This window comes from Alligator sinensis, unplaced genomic scaffold (assembly GCF_000455745.1).
Source record: "Alligator sinensis unplaced genomic scaffold, ASM45574v1 scaffold174_1, whole genome shotgun sequence".
In the NCBI taxonomy this organism is placed as follows: domain Eukaryota; kingdom Metazoa; phylum Chordata; order Crocodylia; family Alligatoridae; genus Alligator; species Alligator sinensis.
Genome location: NW_005842516.1, coordinates 980559 through 994504, shown reverse-complemented (window position 1 = coordinate 994504; position 13946 = coordinate 980559). Strand labels below are relative to the sequence as shown.

Genomic DNA, 13946 nt, shown 5'->3' with positions numbered 1-13946 from the left:
AATGCCATTTGCAAATCAAGGAAAATGATTCTTCCACTCTGTCTGGCACCCATGAGGTCTCACCTGGGGTATTATGTCCTGTTTGGGGCACTGTACTTCAAGAAAAGTGTGGGCAAATTAGAACAGTCCAGAGGGCAGCATCAAAATCTTTAGAGGTCTAGGAAACATGAGTTATGAGAAAAGGCTGAAGGAACTGGGATTATTTCATATGGAAAAGAAAGACTGAGGGAGGATTTCATAACTATCTTCAAATACTTAAAGGGTGGTTATAAAGGAGATGTGACAGACTATTCTCTTTTGCTACAAGGGCAGAACACAAAACAACGTCCCTAAATTGCAACAATGGCTTTTTAAAATGGAAATTAGGAAGACCTTTCTCACTGTGAGATGGTTGAAAATTGATTACCTAGAAAAGTTGTGGAATCTCCCTCCTTAGGAGTGTTCTGCAGCAGGTCAGACAAACACCTGATTGGAATGGTTTAAATAGGGATGAATCTGCTTGAGCCCAGGGTTGGACTAGATAAATTACTGATATCCCTTCCAACCCTACCTTTCTATGATTCGATCACTTGAGTTATTGTTTTTTGTACCAAGAGGCAGTACCTTAAACAATATCTAATTTAATTGTTCTGTATGCTACACATTCTTTACTTACTACTTTTATAAAGGCAAATACCTTAATTGCAACTGCCATTCTAGAACAGCAATTAACTAAATATTTTCCTTCATACAAATACTTAAGCAGAATTTTTCCAACTAAAACATATCCTTGGTTTAGCAGCTCACTTTCTTCATTCTAGAGTTCATTCAGAACTCTAAATTGTGTAACCTCATCCCTTTAAACTATTTACAGTTATCAATATGGGCCTGTATGTCCTCAGTTTACATCTCAATTTATGACCATACTTCATTTTTATGATCTGAAAATGGTAAGTTAGGTGTCTCTCTACAGCACCTTTTCTCAAAAAATCCCCTCTTCAAGTTGCTATTATTATTCCTAGTTGTGCCTTTTCTTCTTTTATAGTCTAGTGATGAACATTTCTGGCAAACTTGCTCTTCCTGCTATGTTGAAGAAAAGTCTTATTGTTTATTTCCACAGCTACTTTATATTTGCTGTTTTCAGTCTTTTCTAACTCTTGTATTTGCCATCATACTTGTTTCTCTTTGATTCAATGTATAGCGCCTTGGCATTATCTTGTGATGTGTAGTGTTCTGTGCTGTCCTCAGATTGCAAAGAAGACTGGAAGGCAGTTTGTTTTTCACATTTTGGGGCTTTTCTGGTTGCCACATGGGGTGGGAAAGGAATTATTTTCCCTTCTAATGCTGGATGTATCAGATTGTTTGGGGCGGGGGGGGGGTTCTTTCTTCTTTTCTTGTCTTCCTCTCAAGCATTTGCTGTTGGTTGCAGCCAAGTTTGGGGATTTTGACGGGGGTGTGCGGATGCTCCTGGTGGGACTATAACCTGGAAGTTTCTAGTTAGGGTGCCTTGTTCTTCAACTCAGTGTCAGACCAATATCTTCATCTGGGATCAGGAAAGAATTTTATCTCATGGTCAGATTTGGGGTTTTTGTCTTTCTCTGTAGCAAGGAGTGTAGTTCTCTTCCTTGGATCTCTCAGGTGTATTTTTACAACCACTCCAGTGGTGAGATATTAACAGTGTCCTTTTCCCCACTTTATCTGTGGCAGGTTAAGGTGTTCATGGTGTTTGGGGGCAATATGCTTCACACATGTGCAACAGGGTTGTTTGTGGAGTTTTAGGAATAGGCAAGACAAACATCTGTATGGGATGTTTTGGATTATGACAATCCTACCTTGAGTAGGGGGTTAAAAAAATGACCTTCTGAGGGCCCTTTCCCCCACATTTTTTTGATTCTATGATCTTTTTTATTGTCAATGATCTAAAATGGGATTATGGTAAATGCTTGAGTCTTCAAGTTGATAATCCTTAACCTGAATTATAAAGGTCTTACTCTGCAATCTTAATTATTTATTTTATGCAAAAGTACAAATTTCCATAGCCTACATAATAATTCACACTGACTCTCTGAAACTCTTAAGCAGCCATCCAAATTCATTAGTATATATGCACACCATATCTTGTTTCTGTATTTCTGACTCTCTCCTAATTCCATTCTAGATGGGAGAGATCAACAACATGAAGACATGGAACCAGAGCACAGTGACAGAATTCATCATCCTGGGTTTTCCATCCACCAAGCACATACAGATTTTGTTATTCATCAGTTTCCTCTTCACATATATCCTCACAATCTTGGGCAACATAACCCTGCTGGTGACTCTACAGAGAGAACCTCGACTGCGGACTCCTATGTATTTCTTCCTAAGCACTCTCTATGTCTTGGAAATTGGGTACACCTCAGTCACAGTCCCAAAGCTGCTTTCAGTCTTCTTGAATAGAGACAGGGCTATTTCCCTCAGTGCTTGCTTAGTTCAGTCTTATTTCTTCTTCCTCTTGGGCTCCACTGAATGTTTTCTTCTAGCTGCCATAGCTTATGATCTCTATTTGGCCATCTGTAACCCACTGAGGTACCCAGCACTTATGAGCAGCAAGATGTGTATTCAATTAGCTTTGTTTTGCTGTGTGACTGGTTTCCTGAATCCCTGCTTGCCCACTTTCTTAGTCAGCAGGCTAAAATTCTGTGGGTCCATTATCAATCTCTTTTTTTGTGATGTTCCACCACTGTTAAGTCTGTCATGTACTGATGCCTATGTTAGTGCCACCACAATCTTCATCAGTTCTTCCATCATAGTCTTGGGTTCCTTCCTGATGACCTCCTTGTCCTATACCTGTATCTTGGTGACCATTCTAAAGATGACCTCATCCAAGGGCTGCCAAAAAGCTTTCTCCACCTGCACTTACCACCTGACAGTGGTCTCACTCTACTATGGCACAGTGATCTTCATGTACACCAGCCCGGAGGCCCAGAAGTCAATGAAGGTCAACAAAGTGGTGTCTGTGGTCTACAGTGTGGGAACACCCATGCTGAACCCTATCATTTACAGCCTGAGAAATGAGGATGTCAAGAAAACCTTGAGGAAAATGTTACTGAACATGTTCCCTGCCAGAAAATGAATGTGTCCAGGATGTAGTTACAAGCTTGTTACCTCTAATCAGCAAAATCCATACTTAGCTACTTAATTGTTAGCTGTTTGCCATACATGTCATGTCCATTGCAGTATAAAAGTGGCAGGAGTGCCTGAATAAAGGCTTTTTCTTTATTAAGGCTGTGGGGTACAGAATGGCTGCATTTTCATCTCTCTGCTTAGAGTCCACTCTGTGGTTCCACAATAAGCCTCCCAACCTGCTTACTATTCTGATCTGGGCTCTTTGTTTTCCTCTTGCCTCTACCTCCCATGCCTGTGAGAGGATGATGGGGAAGGCAAAGAGCAGAGCTGCAGCTCATGGCATCTTCTTTTAGCCAGAGGAGTAAGTGGGCACTTAAGTACCCTGAGTAACAGTGAGGGAGCCAAGCAGCATCAGTGGCTTCACTGCAGGCTATGTGGCAGGAGCTGAGCTGGCAGCCCAGCTATTGCAATTTTTGTGCCCTACCTAAGATTGGTACCTGGGACTGTGCCCTGGTCATCCAGGAAAAGCATAGGGACAGTAAGTGTATTTCCTGGCTGGAATGTATGGGCACCTATATATGTAACAGACTTCCGCTCCAGTGCATGATAATTAGCATGTGTCAGAACAGACTCAATTCGAGTCTGCTGCGAGTCTGCTGGAGTGTCCTAATTAGTGCACTGCAGCAGCCTCCATGTCATGTGTATTCAGCATCCCCAGATTTTGAAATGGTGGCGGGGGCACTTTAACTAAAGTTCATTAAACAAGCATTAGTTAAAGCACCTCCACCACCATTTTGAAGCACGGGACACTAAATACATGTGACACTGCAGGTGCTTTAATTAGAACGGCTCTAAGAGACAACTAGTGGATGTGTAGCTAAGTATGAACCAGATAGGTATGTAAAGTGAAATAGGATTCCATCCTAAAAGTTCACATTCATTCAGTGGTTTTGAAAATCTCAGGCTCTTGAACCCCTGTGACTCTTCATTTGTGTCTCTGTTTATCTCACTTTTCCCATTTATATCATAATGCTATTGTCACCATCATAGTGGCTGGCACATATTCAATATAACAAATACTTTTTTGTGATTAAATGTATGAAGCTAACACAAATACAATCAAAGGACTTTCACTCCTTGGGCCACATGAGATTATGAAATAGATTGGGCCCCAGGAGATGGGAATTTCAATTAAAATATACCCACAGATTTCCAAGCATACCAGATTCACCAGGAATGGTGATGCAAACTGTAGGTGAAAAATGAGTCAAACAGACAAAAGAGGTACACAACTCCTGTTTTCTGTAGTTTTTATATTCACTTTTGTTATCATGCATACATGTTTAGTTTAATAATTAGAGGACTCTGGTGGTGGTAAACTTGGATTCAAGACTTTTTGGGCAGAGGAGGGATGAACATCTGTCTGTCTGTCTGTCAAACACTTCAGTTAGTCTAGTAAAAGATATTGCATTTACCCAAAGAATCTTGTCTTCCTGGAAAGTTTTATGTATGCAAGAGAGAGAGAGAGAGAGAGAGAAAGAGAGAGACTTTTAAAGCTTTATTATAAAAATGATAATAATAATAAAAATGCCCAGAGGTTAAAGTGAGAAAGAAGTGGAGGGCATCATTAGATAGATAGATAGATAGATAGATAGATATGTGATGATGCCCTCCATTTCTCTCTCACTTTAACCTCTGGGCATTTTTTTTTCTTTTTATAATAAAGCTTTAAAAAGAGCGCTCTCTCTCTCTCTCTCTCTCTCTCTCTCCCCACTTGAATACGTAAAACTTTATCTTCCAGACAGACAAGATTCGTTGGGTAAATGTGATATCTTTTATTTGACCAATTAATAATTGGAAAAATTGTTCTTTGCAAGCTTTTGGGTACAAACATCCTTCTCCAGGCATAGGAAGAGTCTGCTGGTGTTTTGTGTGCTTTCCTGGGTGGAATAGAAGCCAATATGCATAATGCAGGTCTGTGAAAATGCAAGTGTGCGGCAGTGAAGATCAGAGGTAATGGGAGACAGTAGGTGACAGACAGGTAGGTTGAGGCGAGGGGAATGTTGACCTGATGATACAATGTAGCTGGTAAAATGTAGAGAGGTTACCCTAGGTACTTGTAAAAAGAAGTACTAAATAGCTGTACAGCCTATGTACATAGTAAATTTACTATGCAGTAAAGCCAAATAGCATTAATTGCACATGTAGACATGCCCACAGGCATTCTTAAGGAGACCAAATTTCTCCTAATTTAAATGGGAATTGGACATGTAAATCCTTTTTAAATATGTTTGAACATCAAAACATGAAGCTATTTGTAGGTTAAATCTATTTCACTTCCTGCTCCCTTGAAAAGAGAAAAAATCAGTCGCTGTTATTGATTCTTATTGGTGACAGATTATTTTAAAGTAGTTACAACTCAGAGAGAATCCTCAAATGCAGGGTATTTTATCAGTATTCAGGTAAAAGTTGAAGTTTTGGGGATAAGAAAATGCCATCCAGAGGTTTTCTGAAACACGAGTATATAACCAGTGGTCTCTGGAATCAGAAAAAATGAAGAGATTGATTATGTGTTAGGAAGGCTGACATGCTTTCTAAATGTCCTGTACTTCTATCACTTCTGCTCTTTTGTTCAGCTCTAGGGGCTTCAGTGAGATGTGCCTATGTGCATGCGAGTTTAGACTTTGTCCAGGAATATCCTGCCTGTATGCCAACAAAAAATAAAGGAAAAAATTAGCAACACTTTCAGCTTAGGATATTATTGTTCTGTCCTCTCTTTCAGATGGTAGAAAATTCATCTATAGAGACATGGAACCATAGCTATGTGACAGAGTTCATTATCTTGGGTTTTCCTGCTTCCCGACAGACACAGCTCCTACTCTTTGTTCTTTTCCTAACCATTTACCTCCTCACCATAACAGGTAACATTTTGATCATTACAACACTTAGGATGGAAAGCCACCTATACACCCCTATGTACTTCTTTCTAGGGAATTTGTCCTTTCTGGATATGGGTTATACCTCCGTGACAGTCCCCAAATTACTTTCCATCCTTCTTACAGAAATGCGAACTATCTCTTTTGCTGGCTGTGTCCTGCAGTCTTACTTTTTCTTCTTCCTTGGGACAACTGAGTGTTTTCTTCTTGCAGTGATGGCTTATGACAGATATGTGGCCATATGTTACCCACTCAGGTACTCAACTATTATGAGCAAACGAACAAGCATACAGCTGGTCAAAGGATCCTGGATTGGGGGCTGTTTGTCTCCACTGATGCCTGCCATCCTATTGGCTGGTTTACCTTTCTGTGGCCCCAATATAGTCAATCATTTCTTTTGTGATATCCCACCACTGCTGAAGTTGGCATGTATGGACACCTATGTAATGCAGAAGCTCATATTCATGCTTTCTGCCATGGTGATTCTGGGGACCTTCATCTCTACAGTTGTCTCTTACATCTATATTGTCATCACAATAATAAAAATCCCTTCCGCTGAAGGGAGACATAAAGCCTTCTCCACCTGTGCCTCACACCTGACTGTGGTCTCACTATACTATGGGACAGTGATTTTCATGTATGTGAGCCCAAAGGCACGATCCTCCTTGAACATGAACAAAATTGTATCAGTTGTGTACAGTGTGGTAACCCCAATGCTAAACCCAATGATCTATACTCTAAGGAACCAGGACATGAAAAAGGCCTTGAGGAAAATATTCCTAAAAGTCCAGTTCCACAGGAAAGAATATGACTAGCCCAAGTAATTTTATTTCTGAAAATTGTAAAGAATTTTTGCTTGAGAAAACAGTGAAATCTTCTTAAGTCATTTAAATGTACATGGAATGATGCTTTGGCATGCTGGTAAACTCTGAAATAATGGGAAAAGAAGTTCCCATCACAAGCCAGTAGACAACAATGTTCACGGGAGATTTTGTTATAAATGAATGAAACTCATTCCATTTCCATGGACAACTGGAGGTCTGCCAAAGACACATATGCTCTAAAGAAGAAATACTGTCTTGTTATTAAAGCACTGGATAGGAGATCTAGCTGATGTAAATGACTTAGTTACAGACTTTGTCTCTGACAATAAACTCAGTTTGTGAGAGGAGTCAAAGAAAATTAGAAGGGAGTTAGAATTCAATCACCTTTGGTCACCTAAATATCATATATTTTCTTAAAATCCCACCTTTAACAAAACAAAAAAACCCTCAAATCTTTCCTCAGTTCTCTGTTTTCGCATGAGAAGAATGAGTAGCAGTAGTCTTCTGAAACAAATATATTCATTTTCTTGTCTGGTGCTATTGTCATCAAAGTTCCAGATAAGGGCACAAATAAATGAATAAATATAATGACACAAGGGCTGTTTTTTTCAAGCCAAAGGGATGATTTTATCAAGATGTAAATTTGCTATAAAACTTGTGCTTATACATCTGGTTTCTACAAACATATTTTGACTCATTAACTTCATAAACCTAAAAATTATTTTATTCGCATGTTGTGAATTTAAGTGTGATGCTTGCTCTTGACTGATATTAAGTAGGTCAAGACTTAGATGGATAATAGACTATGACAGGGATTTTCAAAAGAGTTTGAGGGAATTAAATCCAACTCTCACTGATCTTCAAAATTTCATTATTTTTTTATTATTCTGTCACTGCTTTATGTCTTTTGTGACTTTGTTTGTTCTTTTTTTTTGTCCCTTCAGATGTTGTCTTTGATGTTGATGTGCATTTCTTTGTATAAATCTATTCACAGTATATAGTTTTACACTCAGTGAGAAGTGTGGATCTTTTATTTTGTTTTGTTTTTTAACCCAAATAGTTATATTGCTACTATCTCAAGTGTGGACTCAGTTTTAGCAATATAGAGATATCTTACCTGGTACAATCTATTTTATTTCTAATACTAGAAAAACTCATACCATTATAAACACTTTTAGTATCTATTTTCAATGTAATGTAGGCATTCAAACATGCAGATAATTTCTGTCAGTATATAAGTGCCTTACACTCAAAGTACTCAACTATGAATTAATCAACTACTGAGTTTATATGGTTTTCAAATTATATTTAGACTGTCCTAGGGCCACATGCATAAGTGGGGTTTGGAAAAGATAATGAAAGCACACAGGAAAAATCAAAATTGTCCTTTGAAGTTTACTAAAGCAGAGTACAGAAGACAGAATCCCTTTCTGTAGCGGTTATAGAATGAAGCTGGAAAATAGAAGACAAGAATTCTTCCAGTCTCTTGGAAATGAGAGACATGTTTGAATCTTCTTAGTCTAATGGAATTCTACAACTTGCATCTTCTACTTGATGGGCAAGTAGTCTAAACAGAAAGAGATATTGAAAAGTGGGCATTAGCAGCCCCCCTCAAAAAAAAAATCCACAAAAAACAAGTCCAAAATAAATGACCTTGAAGATCCTGTTCAATTGCCATTTAACTTTGGAGGGATCTAACCTCAGATCCTGTTCTAATTCAAAGAAGACTAAGTGGAACTTGTCCATTATTTAGCAACACACAAACATTTATTAATACAGCTACTTTTTAACGTGCCTTCATATTATGGTTAAGACTTCTCTGTCAGACCTGGTCCATGGGCTATAGATTGCCAGCCCCTGATCTAACCCAGTAGGGGCCAACTTTTTTGGCAGATATAACACAGTTAAGCCACTCTGATGATCTCCCTCTTCCCAATATGTTACTCTACTTTCTGCTGCCTGCCCCCACCCTGATCTGCTGCATACTGTACAGAGACTACACATCTTTTCCAATCTCCCCATATATATCTACCATTCCACAAGCTGGTCACCCATGATCTACCCTATGATGTGTTGGCTGGAGCACTGCGTTCTTGAAATTAAAGAGATTCCGTTTCAAAATTTTTCTGTGAGGGATGCCTAGATCTGGGGACTCTGGTTTCCTACAGGAGTTTTCTAGACTTAAATCACAGAAGGGCCCTCACCTCTCAAGAACAACCAGGTGGACAAATAGAAAATGGCCACTTTGCCCAAGGAAAATGGAATTCCACTCTTTGATTTAAACAGTCACTTGATAAAATGAATAAAAAGCATTTGGAGCAGGGACCTGGGCTCAGGGCTCATATCAAGGAGTGTCCTCCCCTCTGTATTAGACTTAGGCTCCCCCTTGCTTGCACTTCTTTTGCTCCTATGACTTTTGGCCTTTGCCTCTGTGCTCTCCAGCTTCCAAATTTCCAGACCCACGGGAGCTCCACAGGCTAGATGACACAGCAACATGGGCTGTATCTAGCCTGTGGGCCAGGAGTTGAACACCGTTCATTACTAGGACCATTCATATGAACATATTAAAAAAAGATGTCATGAGATTGAAGCTGTATTTTTTTCTTCCAGAATTGCCAACCCCATACATGAAAAACTTGTAAGTTTCTCAGATGGTTCTTGATGGTTATCTAAATTTGAGCTTTTTTTGATTACCTCATATGTTCTGAACCTTTAAAATTAAACTGAGCTTCTACTCCGTAGCACCAGAGGTAGAAACTTGGGGTGACATTCTGTTATCTCCTTTTCATCTAGACATGCAGAACTGGCCATATAAGCGCCACATAAGCACAGCTTAGTGTTTTATTCCAGGACACGTAGATCTGCAAATGAATAACTATACATGTGCTCAGATAGAGCAATGTGGAAGTGGCTGGCCTGTGACAAGGTGATCAGTAGGCTGCGCTGGGAAGTCCAGGACACCTAGGTTCAAGCCCCCTATAGGTGAGATGTGGTCCAGATCCCAGGACCACCATCTTCCTGAGTGCCCACGCACCTGACAGATGGGGGCAACAGAGGGATATGAACATGCAACTGGTGTCTGTTTCAAATGTGAATTCTGGTAAAAAGGAGTTTGGGATGAATCCATTCTTGGGAGATCTAAGGCCACAAAGCGTCTGCAGGGTGCTCATGTGCAGGCCATAGCCACTACTGCACATGCCCAGTTTGCATGACTATGTAGACTATTCTCCCAGGAATAGAAAACCAATCAGTGCATGTGACATTTAATTTTCAGTTTAAACTACCAAAATAGTTATATGGATGATCAGATCTGGATGTCTAAAGACCAGGAAGGGAATAGAATATCATACTTGAGAGCTAGAGTTTCTCTCTATATTTCTTAAGTATGATAAAAGTCTGGCCTGCACTTTGAGAGTGATTTTGCAAATTACACTTAGGGTATGCCTACACTGCAATCAAAGTTGTGACTGCAAAACATGAGCTAGATTTAACCTAACCAGTTTGGGTGAGTATGAGTAGCAGTGAGGATGCAGTGGCACAGGATTTAGCACAGACTAACAAGCCCCTCTGCAACTCTGTATACACAAACAAATGCTAATCCATATTAAAGTGATGTTGCTACTCCTTCTTCACTGCTTTCAATTCGAGAGGATGTTGGCTTAGATAAGTCCACATGTCTTGAAATACCACTTGTAGTTGCACTGCAGACATCTTTTCATCTATGTTTGCAAAGCTTTAAAGTATGTTTTAAATGTGTTTGTTATTATTTGTCTATTATGACTCTAGCAGCATATATACATCAAATGCACTATTAGTTACATTTCTTTGGAATTTATAAAATTAATACCATTTTAAAACAGGTTCTATTAGCAGAGATGTGGCAACAGTTATGATGGCTTTAGGAAATGCTATTATTACATAGGTTTCAAACAGTTCCTAGTTCATGTAGTTCCCAAATCCAAGGAAAAACTAATGCTACCTCAAATTGGAAACATCCTTTACTGATATACAGTGTCTCCAGTATGCTGAACTTGTAAATCTTGTAAAACAATCATCAAAATGTCATTAGATAAATCTTGAGTTTGTGGACCTTGCCTGCCTTAAAGGAAGTTCTACTATTGAACATCAACTATTACCTACAGCAGACTATGGCTATTTTGATACTTACAGAAAAAATGTACTCTGCGTGTGTGTGTGTGTAGGCTTGTAACTTGTTTTTGTGAAAATAAAAGTCGTCATATAAAATGTTAAAAGAAGAAAGTTTAGTGCTACTTTAAGCACACATTGAACATCAACCATACTTATTGAGACAAAATGAGTAACCTCATTATATATTATATATGATATTACATCATACTGGTTGATTTTCAATGTGTGCTTAAAGTAGCACTAAATATTTTCTATGAAGACTTTTATTTTCACAAAAACAAGTTCCAAGCCCCTCCTTTCTTCATGGGCTGAAAGGATATTCTACCTTTTTTTTGTTTGCTTGCTTTGTTTTCCCCCTCATTACTCAGTTGCTTTTGTAATACAAATACAATAGTTTTCATAGGAGAGGTGACCAGTATTCTTATTTTTTTCAATACAGGGATAAAACAGCGTAGTAAATAAAAAGAACTTAATTTTTAAAGATGGGAACTCTGACAACAATCAAAAGGCATCCTTCTTCAAAAAATGTGATTAAGATGTGAATTTCATGCCAGAACAAACCAGTGAGGGCACAAATGTAACAAAATGAGAAAAGAAAAAAGAGCAGCATACTTACATGTGCATCACAAGTTTCTAAATTTGTCATATGTGACTATATAGATACTAATATTACATTGAAAACAATATTATATTGGAAATAATATTACATTTACTATGTCATGGCTTAAACTAGTCTCTATTAGGGATCCAAAAGCAGTATATAAGTGAACAGTTTATCACAGCATTTCTCAACCTGTGGATCGCAATGCAAAAGCAGGTTCCAAGAATATATGAAAGGGTCACAAACAAACTGAAAACGGCTCAACGACTTTAAAAATGGATTCTTCTTTAAAGGAGAAAAATGTGGGAAACTATGGATTTCCCCATGCAGGCTAGCAGAGTTCCAGCCTGCAAGGGCTTGCTTGGGGTCCCCACTGCCACACACGGTGGGGGGGCTAGGGCCTGGGGGCGGGAAACGGTGGGTCGGGAGTGAGGTGCACTGGGGCGTGATTGGCCATTGATGCTTATGAATGGGTCCTGGTACAAAAAAGGTTGAGAACCACTGGTTTATCACATATTTGCCAACTGCAGGATTTTTAGATCTTTATTTGAAGCATTTTAGTATTTCTACTGCTTAGGACAGGGCACTGATTCAGACTGGGAATTCTTATTTTCCTCTTGCACATTGTATCAAAATATATTATTGTGCAGTATTAAAAAAAAAAAAAATGTTTGCTTCATTTTTATATGTAAATGACTGGTGGTGGCATGTTCTATGAAAAAAAAACAGTTGAACTATCACATTTAAAAAAATATGATTGGGGTGATTGAGTTAATATTCTCCAGAGGACTTCTAAAATTGTAAATATTTTTTTTTCCCCCAAGGCACGTGTTTGGGTTGGATTTAACCTCCCTGGACTGACAGTTTAGAGATTTCTCTCTTCATTAAATGGTTGAGAGAAGTTGGATCAATAATTTCAAGATTCAATTATTTAGAGATGTTTTGATTTTTTGAGTTGCTTCCCTAGGGAAAACTTGTTCTTGGAAAATTATTTTAAAGTTACTTTCTTCAAGTCAAGTGGGAGATAGATCTGTTGAAAGTTGCTAAGTTAAAGCCTAAAAAAAAACAAAACAAAACAAAAAAAAAACAAAAGAGCAAGAGAGAGAGACAAATGAAGGAATGACATATTGGTATCTGCTACAGACAACCAAATCTGAAAGAGAAGATGGACAAAGTATAGCAGCACCAGGCCTGAGGGTGTCTGTGATACCCCTTGATGGCTGCCTGAATCCTTCCCTGCTTGCCTACTCTGGCCTCTCATGGTCTCACCCTATTGCCATGCCTGCCACACCTTCCTGATAAGACACAAATAGAGAGGCTGCCTTCATACGCTAATTGTTATGATCACTGGTAATTCAATCCAGAGCAGACAAGCCAGCAAATAGGAAAAAGTCCCTGGTGCCGCAAGGCGGCTGGTCAGACATCAGCCCGAACCCAGTCTGGTCACTCCCATGGGGACATTGAAGAGAAGTTGGGTGAACAGAAGAACCTATGGGAACCATAGCCCCTATCAGAGGACTATAAATCTCTCCTATTTCTTGTGGGACCTGTCCCAGCAATTACATACCAATGTGTGCTTCTGGACCTCTGCCTCACTCCATCCTGACTCCAGCCCTGCTCCTGCATGATCCCATACTCACCACAAATCCTGCCCCTGTCCTACCCCTGCCCTATTTGGATCTTGTCTACAATATGCCCTGACCACAGTACTTGCTCAATCCTTGTCCTGACAACTCAGATTGCAATGGGTGCCTGATGTGAACCCATCCTGCCTAGGGTAACTTGTTAAGTAACTGTCCATGGCCTGAACAGTTTTAACATTCATGAGCTCTGTGTGCTCCACATAGTTATGTTCATTCTCAGGCTCATCTTTATGTCCAGTGCAGGACTCCTCCCCTTGGTCTTGGCCCAAATGGGCTCACTTGATTTGGGGCTCAAACCCCATTATACAGCCTGTTTCTGGGGGTCTGACACTACCAAACTCAGTCTCTCTCTCTCTCTGGGGTTCTGACTGTTCTGGATACTGGCTCTTAATGTGGGGCTCCAAACCCTCTGGGAACTGGCTCTCAAAAACTGGAGCCCATCAGCCACAGTCATGACCCAATGGCTCTAATTGCCTCGAGGGCTACAATCATGGCCTCCTCCAACCACCCATCCATACCCATTACTTACAGATATTACTTTGTCCTGTTGTGCTCTGGGACTTGTTCCCCAATGCTGTGGGACACACCAGGTCCCTGACCCAGGTGGGACTACTACTTTTTTGTCACACTGGACTCCTAGCCCTACATCTCTCTCACACTGGGCTCCTGGGCCTGTACTGGATCTGTGACTAGGAAGGACTGCTGC

At 39.7% G+C, this 13946-nt stretch overlaps 2 protein-coding genes across 2 annotated transcripts; both read left to right on the top strand.

Moving 5' to 3' along the window:
* The first annotated feature begins 2155 nt into the window (after nucleotides 1–2155).
* On the top strand, nucleotides 2156–3094 carry LOC112551590 (olfactory receptor 11L1-like). Its single transcript, XM_025213264.1, has one exon. The coding sequence runs from the start codon at nucleotides 2156–2158 to the stop codon at nucleotides 3092–3094; it is 939 nt and encodes a 312-aa protein (XP_025069049.1).
* A 2775-nt stretch (nucleotides 3095–5869) lies between these two features.
* LOC102380195 (olfactory receptor 6M1-like) lies at nucleotides 5870–6838 on the top strand. The gene has a single exon (XM_006031593.1). It carries the CDS (start codon nucleotides 5870–5872, stop codon nucleotides 6836–6838), a length of 969 nt encoding a protein of 322 aa, XP_006031655.1.
* Nucleotides 6839–13946: the final 7108 nt, after the last annotated feature.

Coding starts and splice junctions, on each gene's coding strand:
- LOC112551590 (XM_025213264.1), top strand. CDS start 2,156: ATGAAGACATGGAACCAGAGCACAGTGACAGAATTCATCATCCTGGGT.
- LOC102380195 (XM_006031593.1), top strand. CDS start 5,870: ATGGTAGAAAATTCATCTATAGAGACATGGAACCATAGCTATGTGACA.